The sequence below is a fragment of the Phoxinus phoxinus genome (assembly GCF_949152265.1).
Source record: "Phoxinus phoxinus genome assembly, chromosome: 17".
Classification (NCBI taxonomy): domain Eukaryota; kingdom Metazoa; phylum Chordata; class Actinopteri; order Cypriniformes; family Leuciscidae; genus Phoxinus; species Phoxinus phoxinus.
The window spans coordinates 18980639-18999015 of NC_136892.1; the positions used below are offsets into that span (position 1 = coordinate 18980639).

General features: G+C 36.7%; 3 protein-coding genes across 9 annotated transcripts; 1 reads left to right on the plus strand and 2 right to left on the minus strand.

Annotated features, from left to right (window-relative positions):
- Positions 1–2: 2 nt before the first annotated feature.
- birc2 (baculoviral IAP repeat containing 2) lies at positions 3–7897 on the minus strand. 5 transcript variants are annotated; one of them, XM_079585890.1, is made up of 10 exons: positions 7777–7897; positions 6647–6678; positions 2147–3702; positions 1958–2057; positions 1802–1880; positions 1667–1715; positions 1052–1294; positions 715–969; positions 432–473; positions 3–291 (listed from the first exon to the last, which is right to left on the minus strand). In XM_079585890.1, the coding sequence occupies exons 3-10, from the start codon at positions 3069–3071 to the stop codon at positions 98–100; spliced, it is 1887 nt and encodes a 628-aa protein (XP_079442016.1). In that variant the 5' UTR covers positions 3072–3702; positions 6647–6678; positions 7777–7897; the 3' UTR covers positions 3–97. The 5 variants fall into 5 exon arrangements, with proteins under 5 accessions (XP_079442016.1, XP_079442015.1, XP_079442014.1 ...); XM_079585889.1 differs by lacking the exon at positions 7777–7897 and adding an exon at positions 7136–7294; XM_079585888.1 differs by lacking the exon at positions 6647–6678 and having other exon boundaries at positions 7777–7896.
- Positions 5487–18377, plus strand: angptl5 (angiopoietin-like 5). 3 transcript variants are annotated; one of them, XM_079585894.1, is made up of 9 exons: positions 5487–5614; positions 14436–14588; positions 14959–15130; positions 15272–15375; positions 15451–15544; positions 15630–15731; positions 15860–15982; positions 16060–16245; positions 17577–18377. In XM_079585894.1, the coding sequence occupies exons 2-9, from the start codon at positions 14451–14453 to the stop codon at positions 17894–17896; spliced, it is 1239 nt and encodes a 412-aa protein (XP_079442020.1). In that variant the 5' UTR covers positions 5487–5614; positions 14436–14450; the 3' UTR covers positions 17897–18377. The 3 variants fall into 3 exon arrangements, with proteins under 3 accessions (XP_079442020.1, XP_079442019.1, XP_079442021.1); XM_079585893.1 differs by lacking the exon at positions 5487–5614 and having other exon boundaries at positions 14173–14588; XM_079585895.1 differs by lacking the exons at positions 5487–5614; positions 16060–16245 and having other exon boundaries at positions 14173–14588; positions 17577–18133.
- On the minus strand, positions 9370–13204 carry cfap300 (cilia and flagella associated protein 300). The gene is made up of 7 exons (XM_079586807.1): positions 13028–13204; positions 11564–11645; positions 11406–11478; positions 11136–11293; positions 10867–11039; positions 10643–10709; positions 9370–10543 (listed from the first exon to the last, which is right to left on the minus strand). The coding sequence occupies exons 1-7, from the start codon at positions 13135–13137 to the stop codon at positions 10409–10411; spliced, it is 798 nt and encodes a 265-aa protein (XP_079442933.1). The 5' UTR covers positions 13138–13204; the 3' UTR covers positions 9370–10408.

Below are 18377 nucleotides of genomic sequence, written 5' to 3' on the forward strand. Positions count from 1 at the left end.
ACTGGTTTCATTGTTTTTATTCATTAGTGAAGTGTGAATTTGCTCCTTTTTTAATTGAAGAATTAAATGTGTAAATCCAAAAACTGTTTTTATCACTTTATGATAGGAAAGTACGGACAGTGCCTTTGACCAATCCTCTACATATGGGGCACTTGCGCAGAGAAGGCGCACATTCTTTGCACACAACTAGGTGACCACAGGGGATGAAGACAATGTTCACTTCCTTATCCATGCAAACTTTGCATGTGCGCTCCTCTTGAAGTCTTCTTAACTGTTCCTCCATAGGCAAGTCTGTAAACATGATGGACACTGTTAATTGCTTTAAACAAACTCTGTTTCAGAGTGGGATCTAACTGATTTTCTTAGTGTGATGGCTAGAGATAAAAAAGGGGCAAAATCAAAAGAAAACCTTTTCTCATGTTTGAATATACCTGAAAGATCTTGACTCGGTGATGCAGCTTCATTTGTCAGGGCTGAAATTGCAGTAAGAACAAAAAAATAAAAATTGGTTGTCAATATAATGTAGTGATATGTTTGATGTGGATTTGTCCCTGCTCATTTTAAGATCTTTATAAATGGCATCACCTTTTTTTTTTTTTTTTTAAGTGATTCAAGTGTTCCTATCTACTGGCCGTGCAGTTTCACACAGACTAACGACATGTAACACTGAAAATTCACACACTTTTTCTCATATCTGATTCAAATGTCGCATACCCATCAGTTCTCTCAGCAGGTAGACGTCATTCTTCTTGATCCAGTTGCGGAAAACCTCTGCTGCTGCATTTCCTTTCGACAGGACTAACTCAATGAGCTGCCCTGTCTGCTGCTTGACTGTAGTGCAGTTACGAATAATGTCATACTCTTTCTGTGAGATGACGTTCTCCTCTAGAAGATGGTCCATTAAGCTCTGCACACTTTTTAGGCGCTGTGACAAGGCAACATGATGTTTCTTGAGAAAAGTAAAACCATCTGTAAAGAAACACAATAAGAGTTAATTCAATATAATCAAAACACTTGAGTCATGAGACCCAATCTTATTCTGTAGAAATACCTGATGCCATTTCCTCAGCAAGAAGCTCTCGCTCCTCCTCTCTCTTCTCATCTTCTGCACTTAGTAAATCAGACACCAATTCTTGAACGGTTTTGTAATTCTCTCCACTTGCGAGAATTTTGCTCTGAACGGTTTGCTTCACCAGGCCACGCTCAAATCCCATCTCTAAAGCCGACTTCACCACGGGATTGTTCATCATCACTGCATCTTCTGAACGGTCTTCTCCAGGACCCAGGTGTACAACTGCACATGGGTTTAAAAAAACAAAAATCGTATTCAATTAAGATGAACATTCTTTTAAAATTAATATTGACATTATGTCAGTATTAATGTTACACAGGCAGTTAAAATAACTCAAATGTTGATCTCGTCAATGAAATTTGGCTTCATTTTGCACTTTCAACTAAATTTTTGTCAACTAAATTTAGAATCTACTTTAGTCAAAGAAGTAAACTTGACTAAAATGTATGAATATAAAACAGCATGAAATGCTAAATTTCAAGGATATGTTCATTAAAGACAAAACACTCTCTGGTGGTAAGCCTAAATATACAGTGTAATTTATATGGAGAATGGGCATCACATGTAGCTCCAAATCACTAGAAAACAACTTACCAGGTGGATCAACAAATTCTCTTGAGTTGCTGTCTCCATTAGTCAATAGCTATAAGACATTTGAACTAGGTAAGATATCCATCAGTTTGCATCACATCGTTTAAAGAACAAATGACCCCAGAATTTCTCATATACCTGTTCAAATAGTCTTGGAAATCTTGCTTGAATCTGATGAACAAACTCTTGGCCCTTTTCTTGCAACAGGTATTCACATCTAGAAGAACATAAATGCATAATTAATATAATGCCATCATGGGACAGAAAACGACTCCAAAAGCCTCTTTTATTTACCTTGGAAACCACTTAGCATGTTCTACCCATGGATCATCACCAGACTCCCAACATCTGAGTCCACCATCACAACAAAAGCACTTCACGTCATCATTGCGACCTACCGAAACGGGAATAATTGTGAGCATGAGCATCTAAGCACTAAAATTAGACCTTGAATGACTTTAATAATATGACCAAGGCTCTTACCAACATAGTAAAAACCAGCTTTAGCCAATTGGTCTGGTCGAACAGGTATTCTTGAGGGCCAGTTGACAAATGTGAGCAATCTTTCTTCACACTGTTGCATTGCCGAGTTAGATACATTGGAAAGGCCGCCACCAGATAAAGGTACATTATCTGCACGGTCGCCTCGAACGAAGCGACAGTTGGGGTAATGCCTCTGGTGCTCTGATACTGCCCGGTCTCCCGGTTCCCAGTTGCTAAGCTGGCCTCCACAACTGAAGCAAGCCACCCTGTCGCCCTGGCCAAGGTGGTAGAAACCAGCTTTGGCAAGCTCGGCTGGAGTTACTGTAGCAAGAGTCCAATTCTGGAAGGTGTCAAGGCGTTCCTGTTCCCGACGCATACCAGGATTGTGACAAGCTGGAGGTCGCTGGTGAGACATGTCTTCCACTCCACGGGAAGAAATGGGACTGGAGGGGGCCAGGTTGCTGAATCCCATGTTTAAGTAACCCACCTGCTCCTCCGTTTGGCCTGAAACGGATGCCGTGGTGGTCGACGTTACTGCGGTCGCAGGGGCGGACAGCTGTAGGATAGCTACGTTGCGAAGCGGGGAAAAGGCAGAGTGAGAGGACGACAGGAGGTTTGCGGTGGCGGGTAAACTCTGGATGAAGCTGCAGTTGGGAGAGAGCTGTTTGTGGCGCTCGGCAGGGCAGTCGCCAGACTGCCAGTTGTCGGCCGTCGCATTGCAGCGGAAACACTGGACACGATCGCCCACTCCGGTGTAATAAAACCCTGCTCGCGCAAGACTCCTCTCCGTCACTGCCGCAGTGGTGGGAAACTTGGCATACGTTGATATACGAAAGAGTTCAGAAGAATTATCATATTGTAAATCCGCAGGGGAGCTATTGCGACACAAACCACGAAGGAAAGGACTGTTTTGTAGAATTTCCATTTGAAAAAAAAGAGAAAGAAAGGGATGTCCAGCAGAGAGAAAGGCTTGATTGTAATACCCTGTGTGCGTGCAGAGAATGAACTATGTGAGCAAGACAAACAAGATTACACAAACATCTAACCCCTTAAGAAAAGAAACAAATAAAAAATTCATCCTTATCAATCATGTCCTTACAACATGACTGGATTACACCACAGGGACCACAATTGGGTTTCTTCACAGAACTGGTGACACGTGCCTTGAACTAAAACTTCATGAACATAATGTGATGCATAACGCAAGTTTTGTTAGATGAACAAGATGAGTCGTATAAAATCCCTCCACGGCAGCTTTTAAAACTCATCCTGGATCACTAGGAAATACACCAAAGATACACTGAACAAAACACATTTTTAAATGAAAAATGGTGGTTTCTTTGGACCGTAACATATGGTCAATAGGAAATCTAACATAAAAATGTGACCACAGGGTGTGTCCATTCAAGCCTTTCTCTCTGCTGGATATCCCATGACTGGTGTCTAGTCGTCCATGACAGAACACATAATCTTATTAAAAAAAAATTAATTAACTCCTGAACAGATAAAAGGTCGACGTAGGGGGTATGTGCTTCCTCCCTCTATGATGCAGGAACCTGAAAATAACACAGAGAACAGGTCAAAATTAATGTCTGAATTTCCCAAAAGACATTAAGGGTAGAGTTAAACTTTTATATTAGGGGTTTTCAGCAGGACTCTGCAAAACCTGCATGAAAATGTAATAATAAATAAGTGAAGTCAAAATGAAACGGACCTTGCAGTCATATTTTCTTTCTAAAGCTCTAGGTTGAAGACTCCTGTGGTCGGTTACAAGAACTGCTAAGACTAGACTTTCAAGTTAGTCATCTAATTTTTTACTTCAAGACTGGTCCTAAGGTAGATTGGTCTAATTTGAACCCATAAGGTAAGAAAGATTAGCCTTAACTAATTGCTAATTGGCCAGACTAGTTCTTAAGACACAAGTCTTAACTTCATGGCTACGTTTAGTGGTGCACTATATATCGGCCGATATGGTAATTTTTTTACACATCGGTATCGTTCAGATGTCAAAATAGGGCCGATAATCATTCCTGTGTATTTGACGTGTGTGTAGGCTTATCCTGCGTTCACACCAAATGCGAAGAGAGCGTCAAATTTGCGTCTAGTTAGACGTTTGAACATTTTGAATGCATTCGCATTCCAAAGCGAAATGGGCTAAATATAACTGTGTATCAGGCAGAATGTAGTTATATGGTCGTAATAGGAATGGCAAAGAACAGCAGTCGTCTTGCCAAACAGTCCAGTTTGGCTCAATCCATATATTTGGCGACATAGTCGAAATTAAGCTAACGTCCTTTGGGCTATGCACGTACACTTCCAGGCCGGGTCAGTAGCCTTTACAGTATCGATCGGCTGCAGCTTGCTTTTACTCTAAAGCAGGGTTCCTCAAACTCGGTCCTGGAGGGCCACTGTCCTGCAGTTTAGCTCCAACCCTGATCAAACACCAGTGTATCGTATCGAACCGTGAATTTTGTGAACCGTTACACCCCTAGGAAACAACTTAAAATACTATAATTTCTGGTCATACAGAAAATAATACTACATTATTCGCACCTACTTTTATTTGTGTAAACTCACAATAACAAGAAAACGTTGTGCTTTTGTAAAATAAAATAAAACAATCAGACGAGACGCGCTTTCATGATCTCCGTAAACTGGAACACGAGAACTGAAACAAAATATAGCCTATGTAGGCTAAAGCTTGAAATGTCCACTTTAAAACTAACAAATTCGAATCGAAAGCTAATACCTTCTGATTATGTAATCCGTTTCTCTCTAAAAGCGCATCTGCTTAACAGCGGAGATGGAGATGTTTTAGTCGACTTAGAAAACAATAGTTTATTAATAATATTAATGGCTCTTCTCATTCAGCACTGTGGGAAAAATATCAATTCCAGGTTCTAATTTGGCCTTAGAAAACCAGTAAAACCTAAATGTTTTGCACAAATCTGTAATGGAAATGCGGCTATTGACATTGCCTATTTATTCTTTCTTATTTTAATATTCATTACAAAACACTTAGACATTGAGATAGCCTATATTCTTTCTCATAGTGTGAATTCAGGACACACTTGTACCCTTTATAAAATTGTATTTATATATAAATATTTATTTTTTCTTCTGAAAATCTGATGACATATTTTGCACACAGGAAAAGGTGCCCAATATCAGCCATTTCTGAAAATAACTTACCAAAGTAAAAAAAAAAAAGTGCTTTGGAAAATAGCTCTTTATTTGATTATCATAAAAATGTGTTTTCTAAACAGAGATATCGACATCGGTATCGGCCATAACAGCAATATTAATATCGGTTATCGGTATCGGCCACAAATTTCACATCGGTGCATCACTAGCTAACGTTACGTGTATAAAACTGGCCCCTGCTGGATTTTTCATCGCAGTGAAAAGCAAATAATTTCTGCTTCTACTGTCACTTCCTCATTCCTCCCACTAATTGACACATTACAAGTAAGTTACAAAACATAAGAGATTCCTTTACTTATTTTCATTCTCTGACATCAAATAAGTTTATGAAGTAGGTAAAGGTTTTTATCTTAACACAAACGCAAACCAAACAAAACCATTTTTTCTTTTTTCTTTTATGTGATGCTATTTCCACCGAATTGTGATGATTGAGAGATTCCACTCTTTGTTCTGATAAGTGTGATGATCTTAGACATATTCGGCTCGAATCGAAAAGCGAATAACTTGATGTGACTCATTCCACAGAACACAAGTTTCTGAACCATACGTGGTAAACCCGGTGAAATCCTGTGCATCGTTGTCACGGAAAAGGCAAAAGACAGTCTGCCATTTTCCCCAAGTAACGTTACTTTGGGTGTAATACCAGACATTTTTTTTCTATTTAAAGGACAAAAACAAGACCTACAACACTACTAAGATAATCAAATCTTGATTTTTGGCCAATGAAGAGTTAAAAAAAAATATAGACTCACCGATGCTAAGAACAAAAACGGATTTTGTTCAACAGCACAAAATGTCCTTTCTTCTTTTCTGTCAGCGGGCGAATTGCGGAAATGACGTCACACAGTAACCGTCACGATTTTAAAGTATAACAGATGTACGTATAATAAATATTTCTTAAAATATATTCTATTGGGGAGAATTAATCTTTATGTTTGTGTACATAATTTGATGTTCTGTGTCTTGGTTTTCTTGTGTGTGTGAGAGAGAGGGAGTTTTGAATGTTTTCGCATTTGTCAGCAGAATTCGTGTTTCTATTCAGAAGGACATGCATTACATTCCAAAAAAAGCTCTATATAAGCTCCTAAATTTTTTATTTTTTATTATGCCTCTCAAGGAATAATAGTCATTTATTAACCCTCATGTTGTTCCAAACCCATAATGCCTTCTTTCTTCAGAGAAGTTTAGCAGAATGCTGATACTGCTATTTTCCATTTACTGGACACACAGTGACCACGAGTTCTCAAGGTCAAGAAAGTACTAAACCACAGGTCCCTATATGACTTGTGTACTCACTTGTTCCAAGTGTGAAGAAATGACCAAAGCTTCTGTGGCAGAAGAGAACATTTTTAGTAAATAACTTGAAGTTTTCAGTCTTATAAGCATTGTTTGTTCTTTTGGATCTTAAAATTGGATCACTATACTGTAGTAAATCTATTTTCATTATATAGAACATAGAACGACAGGAGTTGACTAAATGATGACACAGAATATTATTGTGTGAATTATTTCTGTATAATGAAAATTATCAGTGTTTTTAAATAATCACAAACCAGTTTCAGAAGGAATCACCAAATAAAGAACATTCAATAATGTTGACAATAAATTATAAAACATAAAACAATAGAAAACAATTTCCCCTGTGATATTTCTTGATTGATTTGTTTATAGACTAATACACACAATCCTATTTCCCACTCCCATAATAAGGGTGGTATTGTCTAACTTTAAATTTGAGCACAGAACTTCACCAAACAGTGCCTCCTAGTTAGAATATTTACTTACCAGAGAAATCGAAAGAAGAAAAATCAACAGTGCAGTCTTGTTAGTTAGTAGTCTTTAGAATTTTCTAGAATTCTAGTAATCTAGAATTAAGCTTTTCAACCAGTATAAAATCTCAGAGCAAATACCAGAACAAAAATTAAGCTCCACCCATTGACCTATGGGCATTTACTTGGAAACTACGGGACTTTCCAACAGAGCCTAAATCCCTCCCTCCTGTCTGTCACAGCGCCTACAAAGTGTACAGAGCGTCATCTCACAGAAAGAGTATGACACATATTATGTATATAATATATTATACATTCATTATAATAATATTTTTTTTTTCTTTGCATTTTTTATTGTTGGTATATATAAAGTACATTCATTATTATACATTTGTCAATGTTTATTTATTTACTTACATATTTCATGTTAATGTAAATGACAAATATGACACAACAGGCTTTTGATGGCTTTTAATCTGTCAATTATTGAATTGCATATATGAGCTATAAAAACCTGATCTATGAAATATACATAAATACCTGATGTATGAAATATGATACTCAAAACACACACACACACACACACACACCTATTACTGTATTTCTTTCCAAGTAATTTTACTGTATAGTTTTAGAGAAAAATAAAGGCAAACTCACCTTAAACATCAAAATGCATTCTAGTACTTACACCATGTCACATTTTCAAATACTCATAAAAAAAAGTCCTGGCAGGTCACGTTAGTCAAGCTCGCATCAGCTGACTCTCAGCTGATCCACGTCTACCTATACACAAGTTTTTGAGCCGTTTTCGCTCTACATCCTAAACTCCTCCCGTCGATGCAATCCACTTCCGTTCTGGCGGGCTGGGCTTGTTTTGCTAGCTAGCTCCGTTGTGCCGACAGATCACTGATAACGCAGTGACAAAGAGGATATAACAATTACAACATGAAGGGAACGACGTGTGCGGTAGTTGGTTGCAAACATTCGAGAAAGCACCTGAACGAGTGGTTAGATAGAGAGTGCTACGACCACAAACAAGCTACGAAGAGGCAATGTCCATGCGCTCCAATGTTTACATTTTTGTAATGTAAACAATGTCCGCATACACGTGGAAAGAGCAATCCAGAGACTGAAGGTCTTTAAGATTTTATCCCAGACCGTTCCCATCCGCATGGCACCGAAACTGCACAACATCTTAATCATCTGTGCTGGCCTAGTTAACCTGAAGAGTCCACCGATCAGTGCCTCGTGAGGTTCAGAGTCTTGCCTTGTGTCCCTGTCTACCAACACCCAGCCATGTCTTTCATTAAATACAGATAAACACAACAAATACTGCATGCATCGTATTTTTTTATATTATATATGAATATTTTCATAGTGATGTAATTATGTGGGCTGCGTTTGTATTTTACTTTTTAATTAGGATTAAACACGTAATCTTTCTTGTTGAAGCGATTTGTTTAGTATCCTCCAAACAATTAATTCATCCAGTGTTATTTATGTACAGTATGAGATTACTATGAATGATGAACTGTGTTAAAAACATAAGGAACATAAGGCCTATCATTCATGATCGTAGTTCAGTCAGTTCAGTGCAATAATTAAATTACATCAAACTTTATTTTCACTCAAACAGGACAGTTTTGCTGGGCCACTTCGTGATGTTATCCTCCCAGTTCTCAGAGTTCTGCACTGAATTCGGGTGGGGGAGAGTAACGCCATCTCCAGTCAAAGTAGTAGAACCGTGTTCCCATGCTAGCATCGAAATCGCTGTGTTTACACCGGCAGACGCTGCGCAAACCACTTCCGGCGAAAATTAAGTGCATTTGTGTAGAGTTATGGCGCCACCCGGGATTAGGCGCGTAAACTTGTGTATAGGAATACGACGGGCGGCTTATCACTGTATACATATAAGCTCCTTCGGTATTATCAAAGACAGTATTTAAGAGGGTATTATCAGCAGCTATCGCGTTTCTCAGGAGCAATTACCCTCCTCTATCCCCAGCTCTCCTCCTATTGTGCAGTCAGTATGGCATTCTGATTCCCCTAGAATCAGAATAAATTCTCGAATCATGTTGTGCTTTAAAATCTTGAATTAATTGTTGAAAAACAATCACAGTAGGAGGTAAATGAATCAAACGCAATAAGCAGTAAAAAAAAGGTAAATAAAGAAAACACATTTAAAGTCAATTTACTAAATAATACAAATATAACAAAATGAAAATCAAGAAATAATTTTTTTTTTTTTTTACTCAAAAAATATTACAAAACATATACATTAAGGACAGAAACAAGGACTTGTAGAGATCACAATACAGTGTAGAGATCACAACAAACTTAAAGCTAATTATAGATCATAAGGTTGCAAAAATGCCTGAAACCTCTACTACCGCATGTCAGTAATCGATACACATTAGTCAGTAACATTTTTCAAATGTTCAAGTTATAAGGAAATTCCAGTGTAAATGTATCATGTAGGGTGTGGGCACCACCATTACTCATAGTTAAAGGAACACGCCACAGTTTTTTTTAAAATAGGGGTTATTCACTGTCTCCTCTACATTTAGATAGGTGTGTGTGCATTGTCTTAGTCTGGCAGCGCCGCCGCTAGCTTAGCTCAACATAATGAATGGAATCCTTTGTTGCCGGATAGCATGTCGTGAGTAAAAGTGATAAAATAAAATAAAACGAATTACTTCTTGTGGCCTGCGTATTCACAAAGAGTACAAATAGCAATGCAGATTAAGACTAGGTGATTTCCTAGGGAGATATTGACTTGGAAATATATTGGGGTGAAGCACAGGCGAAGCACTGCTACTTGGGCGCAGAGATATCACGCAACACCTGAACCAATCACCTAGTGTGATATCTCTGAAAATGAAAATGCGTTTGCCCACCTATCTAAATGTAGGGGAGACGGTGAATAATCCCTATTTCAAAAAACGGTGCCGTTTTCCTTTAAATATACAATTAACGTATTAAGAAAAGAGGATTGTTTTATATATCACATAAAAGGCAGCCTTTATAAAATAATCACTTGAAATAAATTCAACAAAATAAATTAAAATTCCCATGTTTCAAACCTAAAATGCCTTACCAGAAAAAATACTAAACTATATTCTTGTTCTTGGAACTGAGAGTTATGTTATGAGTTATGACAAAATGTTCATTTAGGTGATATATTAATTTAATAAAAGTTCTTACACCACTAATAAAATAAGGGTTATAGATGGAAAATGTGTATTTCCTAATATCTCAGTATTTTTATGTAGACCTAGATCGAGGGCAGTTAGTTTCCTGAAAAGTCCCCTATACCAAATGAATGGTATAGAACATACACATGTCTTTTAAATGGATCAATACAGAGGTAAGCAAATGTCTGCTCATTTTCATTTGCAGATGGGTAGCACAGTCCACCGTGATCCTAATAAACAAAAATAGCAATGTTAACATTAATAAGGAAAAAAATACTAAGTATACCTTTAGGGATCATGATGCACAAGAAGTAAGTTAAGGTACATACGTGAGCAGAAACCTTCAAGATTGTTGTGACCACACTGATCTCTTTTGTACCTGGATCCTTCTGAACGCTGTGAAAAACACATGAATCAAGTGTTTGCACATATATATATATATATATAACCCCTTTAAATATTTGTCACATTACTATGTATTCAAGTCTACTTCTTTTGGTCTCACATTCATTTGAATGTGAAATATAAGAAGAATGCAACATAAAATTCTCACCTGACCAAGTCTTTGTACGTCATTTTTGCTGTCTCAGTGTAAGGATCAATGACATCCTCATATTGGCAAAGTTCACCACCTAAGACCATATGCTTGAACAGTCTAAACAAAAACTCCTGCCGATCACTTGGACTGATTATGTGATAATTGTCAGAGTCTTCTTCAAGCAAAAGCTGTCACAAAGCATGTCAAACAACAGAGATCAAAGTTCAGACAAACATTTAGATATAAAATTCAGCTGTTTGAGAGCACCATAAAATAATCCATACCATCCGTAGCTCATCAAAGTCAGGGTATATTTCATGGTAACATTTGACCATGTGTCCGGAAGGATGCAAAATTCCATTTGAGTAAATTGGATCGAATATGTCCACTGACACTTTTGTGCATGGAACAACTTCAACATTTACATGTGTGATGTCTCTACCTGTGAACGGGTAAAAACTAAAGCCATTATCAGCCTATATGAAAGGAGATCATATAGAACATTGTGAATGTAATACAATAGCAATATGCCTTATCATTTGACATTAACATACCCAGCAGTGACCATGTTCCAGAGGAATCAACTGCCTTTAAATTGTTCTTCACGCAGGGATCTTGAAAGAAATTCTATAAAACAAACGTATATATATTAGCATACACTATTTAAAGTTGCTGTGACATTGAAAGATGAAATTAATGTGTGAATATTTACCCAGGCAAAGTCATTGCTCCTATAAGTCTGGAAAAATTGGTCAAAATTGAAGGCCTGGGTGGTAATTCGACCCAACATTGACCTAAAATGCAAATGGAAACATCATTTTTAAACATAGAAAATATTGCACAGCTGAAGTGGACTAAAATTCTTCTTTTAGAATGGGTGATTCTAAAATATTGGGTGACACCAATATTTGATAGAGAATATAGAAACATTTATTATATAATTTTTACTGTAATTTTTGTAATTTGTAATTGTACTGCATTATTACATTTCCCATTATTGCGTATTAAATTATTTAAAATGAATTCTTAAAATACACTAAACTTTTTAATCTGCAGTACCATATAACTTTAGTTAACAATTACCTTTTGACGGGAAACTACCTAGTTTCCTAGAAATATCTAGTGACAAGTTCATAAAACCCCAACGCCTGACATGCAAAAAGGTCAAATGCAAACAACTTAACAGCTAGCCTACTTACTTGGGTTTGTCACCAGATTTTATGGGGGTTGATTTTGGAACATCTTATGTCTTTTACACATATTATACAGACTAAAAATGCAATCATTGTAAAAAATGCAGTCATGTGAAAAAGAAAGTACACCTTTTTGAATTATATGGTTTTAGGTATCCCGTGTTACGCAGCACGTTTGAGCTTCCTCAAGCACCAATGAGATTTATTCTCCAAACTGTTTTGGTTGAGCGGTAACACTTAACTTGAAGGGGTGTGCATAAGACTGACATGACACCTTCATAATCATGACATGACACATGTCATGAATATGAAGGAGGTTTTATGCATGTTTATGACAACTGTCATTAAGTGTCATTCGCTCAATTATGACATTTTTAAAGCAAATATGACATTGTTTGAGATGTCTTTGTTATGACAACTTGACATAAACCAATACATCATAACCTGTCAGTGTCTTTGTCATGACAACTTGACATTACCAAGACAACATACAACAACATTACTTAAGAAACCACTTAGCTCTATGGGTTAACATTACATTAAACTGTCATGTAGTTGGTTTTGACATTGGCTGTCATGCACGGTAGGGTAGTAGATGGTCAATGGAGGGACAGAAATCCCTCAGATTTCATTAAAAATATCTTCATTTATATTTCAAAGATTAATGAAAGGTTTGGAACGACAGTGTGACCTGCCAAGAACCAGATAATCTTTTAATTATGTCCTGATATGTAAAACCACTATCATTATTTAAATCTAAATACGCATATCTTATAGTACAGTATAGTATAATAGTAAGCTGCAGATGTAAAATAGATGTTTTGTGAGATATGCATGCATTTGCTCCAGCCTGTTGCATTTTAGGTAACTTAACTTAAGCCATCTGATGTGATTCGAAGTGCTGATTTAATTTGAGGTATTTAATGTAGGCCTATCTATTTATAAAATTAAAGTGAAATTGTACCTACAGAGCATATTCTTACCATTTCATCAGGAGTCCTGATATATTAGGATCTTGCTGAAACGTAAACTTTTTGGTGGAAAGCAGATTGAAGGTGAACGCTTGTTCGAATGAAAGTTTCTCTTCCGCCATGTTGCTTGTTGTCCAAGGGTTACCATGACAACTAAAACGTCGAGCTCATAACCTTACCTCATACGAAAAGATTCCTGAAGGAGGAAATAAAGAGAGAAAAAAGACACGTTTTGCCGGACGCCTAAACAATCTTTTTCGATTCAGTCAGATGTCGTAAAATGTCTTATTAATAATTTAATTATTTTCCTACACAAATGCAAACCTCTTCTCTATTTAAAAATGAATAACGAAATATACTTGAACGTCGTCTGCTAATAATAAAGAACCTTTAGCCAACAATTTGCTTTGCTTTTCATGTGAAAATGTTTGTAATAAAAACGCCTTTTTATTCACGACCCTTTATTTATTTAGCTTATGTTCTGATTCTTTGTTCTTGATCTGTGGCTGTTCGTGTTCTTGATCTCAGCCATAAAAAAATGTTTTTAGTTTTGTAGACTTTGCCTTTCAATAGGCCTAATAAACGCATACTGAGAAGTATTCACTGGAGTAAAAGTGTGACTAACCCCAGTATCTTCTTTTGTCATTTAATAGGATTCAACATGAACATAAACACTCAGCCTGGTTTGAATAATCTTTCTATCTATGCAATACACAAAGTAAGCTAAACCTATTCTAATTTACTTTCAGCCATGCAGGCAGTAAAAAGCTTTTAGTCATGCAGTGCTTAATATAGGCCTATATACAGTAGTATATTGCATACTCAACAGAACTGTCTAATGCCCAACAGATGTGTTCCTTGAAGGGCACTGTCTGAAGGACTGAAACCCTTCTGACCATGACCAAGAATTTCTGCATAGATGCCAAGAGTACAGAAATCCCATGTGGAATTATGTATTTATCATTTTATGGTATAAATTGATGTGGATCAAACCCTTTGCCTTGAGTTTATGACATCCATTCCAGTTGAGCTACAGGAGTCACATATTAGCTTGGAAGATTCAACAAATGCCCCAGTATAAAGAAAAACATATTTTGCCAATCCAAGTGTATTGAAGGTAATATTGTGTTTTCATTCTGTCATGTCCAGGATCTAACAGTGTTTCTGGAAGGAATGCATTTGCGTATGCTGCTCTGGGTCCTGCTGATTCCCTCAGCAGAAACAAGTTTCACATTTCACCATCTGGTTTTCATAGTCAATGCAGGATGTTGTCAAAGTGCAATAAAGCAACAGTGCTTTACAAATGAATCAGAATTGGTCCGGAGTCCGGACACTTTTTGTTGAGAAGTGAGACCAGTGGTTCGTCTTTTTTGTGAGGTTTTCTTTCTTTTCTTTTTTTCTTTTTTGTGTGTGTCTGAAGTAGGCAGTCCAGCCCATGCACAGGACAACACTGGAGACAACTGCTGTCTCATTGGAAGGTGCGCATCTTCACATTTTCATATGTGGGACTGCCGCAAAGACCAAAATGATCTGGATTACGTTATTTCTGAATCTTCTTGCATCATCAGCTGTGGTGAGTGTTGGAAACCTTTCCTTTCTGTCAGCTGTAAATAATGTAGAATATTATCCTTAAATCTTAAAGTGTTTATTTACCTTGTCATTAAATATAAAAACCTGTAATATTTGCTAGAATGTGAAGTATTTCAGTTTTATTATAATAAAATGTATGAACATTGTTAAAACAACATATGGTACTTACATAACTGAAGGTAGATAATTCAATTTCATGTAATAATAATAATAATAATTCTTAATATTTTAACAAATATTGTACAAATTATTTGTTCTGCAAATTAATATGTTGTATGATGCTCATATGTCATTTTAATATTTCATGGACTCATCTTATAATAATGTGTGGTATATTTTGTTTGTCTTAACAGAATACCAGCGGTACTCATCGCAATGAACCTGTTATATTAACCGAGGAGTCTGAGTACGTCTCTCTTCAAGGTCAAAAAGAATATTATCACAGAGACGCGGGCAAAGACAAGTGCACTATGCCGTGTGAAATGACTGCAAAACTAATGCGTGATGAAAAACATTCCTTGTGCAGTAGGTTTCATTTTTTTTCTGCATACAGTGTGATGTATTTCCCACACATACATTTAATCCTACTTTGTAAGCCCTTTGATATCTCACTTTCTGTTCACAACTCATTGCGGCAAAGAGTTTTATGCAGTTTGTGTATCTTAGGTAACCTCCAGCATACCATGGTGTCATATACAAGAAACACTAGGAAGCTGATCAGAGATCTCATTGATGAACAGCAGAAGGCTTTGGAATTTCTCTCAAGCCAGGTATTCTAAAATTTCCAAACCGCAAAATCCTCTTCTGCATTCTTAAACATATTGCTCTGCTTTCTTTTTTTAAAGATAATAGAGCTTATGGCCAAAGTTAGCTCGCTCAGTTCAGATGTGCAGAGAAGCAACAGTGACATATTTTCCGTGAAGCCCATGGAGTCCCACGGTAAGATGATTAACATGCTGTCAAACTTTCTGCAAAATATTTATCATTTACACATCCTCTTAGTGAATTCCTTTTCATTCCACAGGGAAAGACTGTAGTGATATCAAAGAGACACTAGGTGACGTGTCTCCAAAAATCCCTAGTGGGATTTATATAATTCAGCCAGAAAACACAGATGTTTCATTTGAGGAAAGTACCTCCTTTTGGTTTTGTTTAAAATTTTCCAACCACAGTTATTTTAATCCAAAAGCAAATCAAAAATGGTTTTATGTTTACACGTGAACGTGATGAATTAAGCGTCTTTAACTGGCCAGCAGGTGTTCTGTGAGATGGATTACATGGAAGGCGGATGGACAGTAATACAGAGACGGACCGATGGCCTCACTGACTTTAAACGAATGTGGTCACAGTACTTAGATGGATTTGGACACTTACCAGGTACAGTAAGTCAGTTCGTTTGTAAATCAATAAATGAATTAACAGGTATTGACTTTATATATAATATGTCTCTGAAGGTGAACACTGGTTGGGTTTGAGGAAGATCTTCAATATTGTGAGTCAGAAGAACACACGTTTCCAGCTGCACGTGTCCCTGGTCTCGCAAGATGATTCCACGGCCTATGCTTCATACGACAATTTCTGGCTCGAAGATGAAACTAAATTCTTTGCAATACACCTTGGCAGATATGCTGGTTGTGCAGGTCAGCCAATTGCAAATATTATTAGGGCAATTGGCTGAGCCTGAGTTAAGCTTTTTTTTCAAGTGTTACACTTGTGGTGTTCCTGTAAAAAAAAAAAAAATGCTTATAAATCTCTCGTTATGCTATTATATTGCCATTCATTGGATTCAATCTCTTTATCAACTTGTTTTCTTTCAATAAGACAGGGTTTTGTATTTCTTTTTCGAACAGAATAATCGTTCATGTCAGGTAAATGTTACTTTTTAGTACTATTTTAAAAATTATTTTAGCTTAGTTCTATGGCTGCATTTAAAGGGATAGTTCTCCCAAAAATGAAAGTCATTATTTGCTCAACCTCAAGTATTTCCAATTTTTATTTCCCCTGCTGAACACGAAAGAAGATATTTTGGAGAATGTCTGTATCAAATAGTTGATGGGCCCCACTAGTACAATTTTTATTTTGTGTTCAGCAGAAGAGAGAAATTTTATGCCCTTCCTTTGCTAACTTCCCTGTCTTCTTCACTCGGATGTACGTCATTGCTTACGTTGCACAAGTGGAACCCTTGCAACAGCTTTAAATGGAACGCCCTAAGCCCTTGTGGGTAAATTAAGTGCAAGCACTACAAGTTGTTGTTGTGACGTCACAATATTGTTGCATTGGGGTCTGTATCTGCCCGATGAAGTTAAATGTACTTCAAAATGACAGTGGGGATTCCCCAAGGGGAAGTGCTTAGGGAAGATTGCGAGTGTATGTCTAAAAGTGGAGTTAAACACATAGTAAAACATTATTGTTGGTTTAACTTAAAAAAGTACCCTGGTTGAGTTAATACAATGAAGGAGATTGGTTTAATCAACAGAAACTCAAAATATTATGTTATCTGAGCCACATGAATTATCTAAGTTGATTTGACAAAAGAAAAAGTTGTTATTATGAATCATGAAAATATTTTTATTTACAGTGTGTGTTCCTGTTTTCTGTGTTTGTTTCCTGTCTATATTAGTTGACCTAGACTTAAAAATAAAGGTTCTTTATTGGCATCGATGGTTCCATGAAGAACATTTAACATCCATGGAACTTTTCCATTCCACAGAAGGTTCTTTACTGTAAAAACTATTGTTTCAAGCTCAAATCAATGAGCCCAATCAATCAGTTCCAAAAAGAAATACAAAATGATTTAACAAAATTTGTTAAATAAAACAAAAATATGTAATTATTGATAATACATCATAATGAGAGATTTACAAGCAATTTAAAAGTCCCCATTTTTGACCGGGAACAGCAAATTAGGTAGTATTTTCAACACATAAGGATTAAATATGTAATGTGTTTCTCTCTCTCTCTCTCTCTGAAGGTGATGCTTTTCGAGGGTATGACCAAGAGCAGAATCAAGATACGGCCCCTTTCAGTACCTCTGACGTTGACAATGACGGTTGTTCTCCATTCTGCACGTTTGCTGATAAAGCTGTTGAGAGCTGCAGTGAGAACCAGAACAACACTGGATGGTGGTTTAACCAGTGTGGCAAGGCCAATTTGAATGGCTCACCACTGGACCAAGACCTGTCCACCCAGTCACATATCCACTGGGACACCTGGACCAAAAACGGCACGCTTGTCAAAATCAAATCAGTGACTATGAAGATCAGGAGAGTTGAGATCCTGAATTCAAAATAAATCAATGAAGATTTTGAAGATTACAATGGAACAAAATATAATTAGGTCACTAAGAACTTGCACTTCTGCCATGTTAACTCTTTTCTAAAAAAAAAAGAAAAGAAAAAAAGAAAAAAAGATTAGGAATAAACCTTTTGGAATTGTGATTTAGTCCACCATGCCTTTTAATCCTGGGTCACAGCCCAAAATATTCATACTAATCGTTTCATTGTTATGAATAAAGGAAATTGTGTTATTACTAAAATGTTTTATTTACACGGAACACTGCTAGATTAAACCAAATAATTCAGTCTGAAAGAAACTGTCAAACTATCAGCACTTGAAATTCCCTGGCAGCGGCCTTTTTTTTTAAATTGACTGGTGTACTTAGTTTGCACTAGACAGTAGATTTAATTCTAAACACTCAAAGCCTGTCTAGAGTAAGCAGGGTATGGTTTGTGTCCATGATACAGGTTTAATGATTTTTTATTAAATGGGAATC

Bases quoted from the DNA above. Each gene is read 5' to 3' on its own strand.
- angptl5 (XM_079585894.1), top strand. From the start codon at position 14,451: ATGCACAGGACAACACTGGAGACAACTGCTGTCTCATTGGAAGGTGCG. The intron at 15,131-15,271 runs GTAGGTTTCATT...TGTGTATCTTAG, and splicing joins TGAAAAACATTCCTTGTGCA to GTAACCTCCAGCATACCATG. The intron at 16,246-17,576 runs GTCAGCCAATTG...CTCTCTCTGAAG, and splicing joins CAGATATGCTGGTTGTGCAG to GTGATGCTTTTCGAGGGTAT.
- cfap300 (XM_079586807.1), bottom strand. From the start codon at position 13,137: ATGGCGGAAGAGAAACTTTCATTCGAACAAGCGTTCACCTTCAATCTG. The intron at 11,294-11,405 runs GTATGTTAATGT...ACCCGTTCACAG, and splicing joins TGGAACATGGTCACTGCTGG to GTAGAGACATCACACATGTA. The intron at 10,544-10,642 runs GTATGTACCTTA...TTTGTTTATTAG, and splicing joins TCTTGAAGGTTTCTGCTCAC to GATCACGGTGGACTGTGCTA.
- birc2 (XM_079585890.1), bottom strand. From the start codon at position 3,071: ATGGAAATTCTACAAAACAGTCCTTTCCTTCGTGGTTTGTGTCGCAAT. The intron at 1,881-1,957 runs GTAAATAAAAGA...ATGTTCTTCTAG, and splicing joins CATGCTAAGTGGTTTCCAAG to ATGTGAATACCTGTTGCAAG. The intron at 292-431 runs GTATATTCAAAC...TCATGTTTACAG, and splicing joins ACCGAGTCAAGATCTTTCAG to ACTTGCCTATGGAGGAACAG.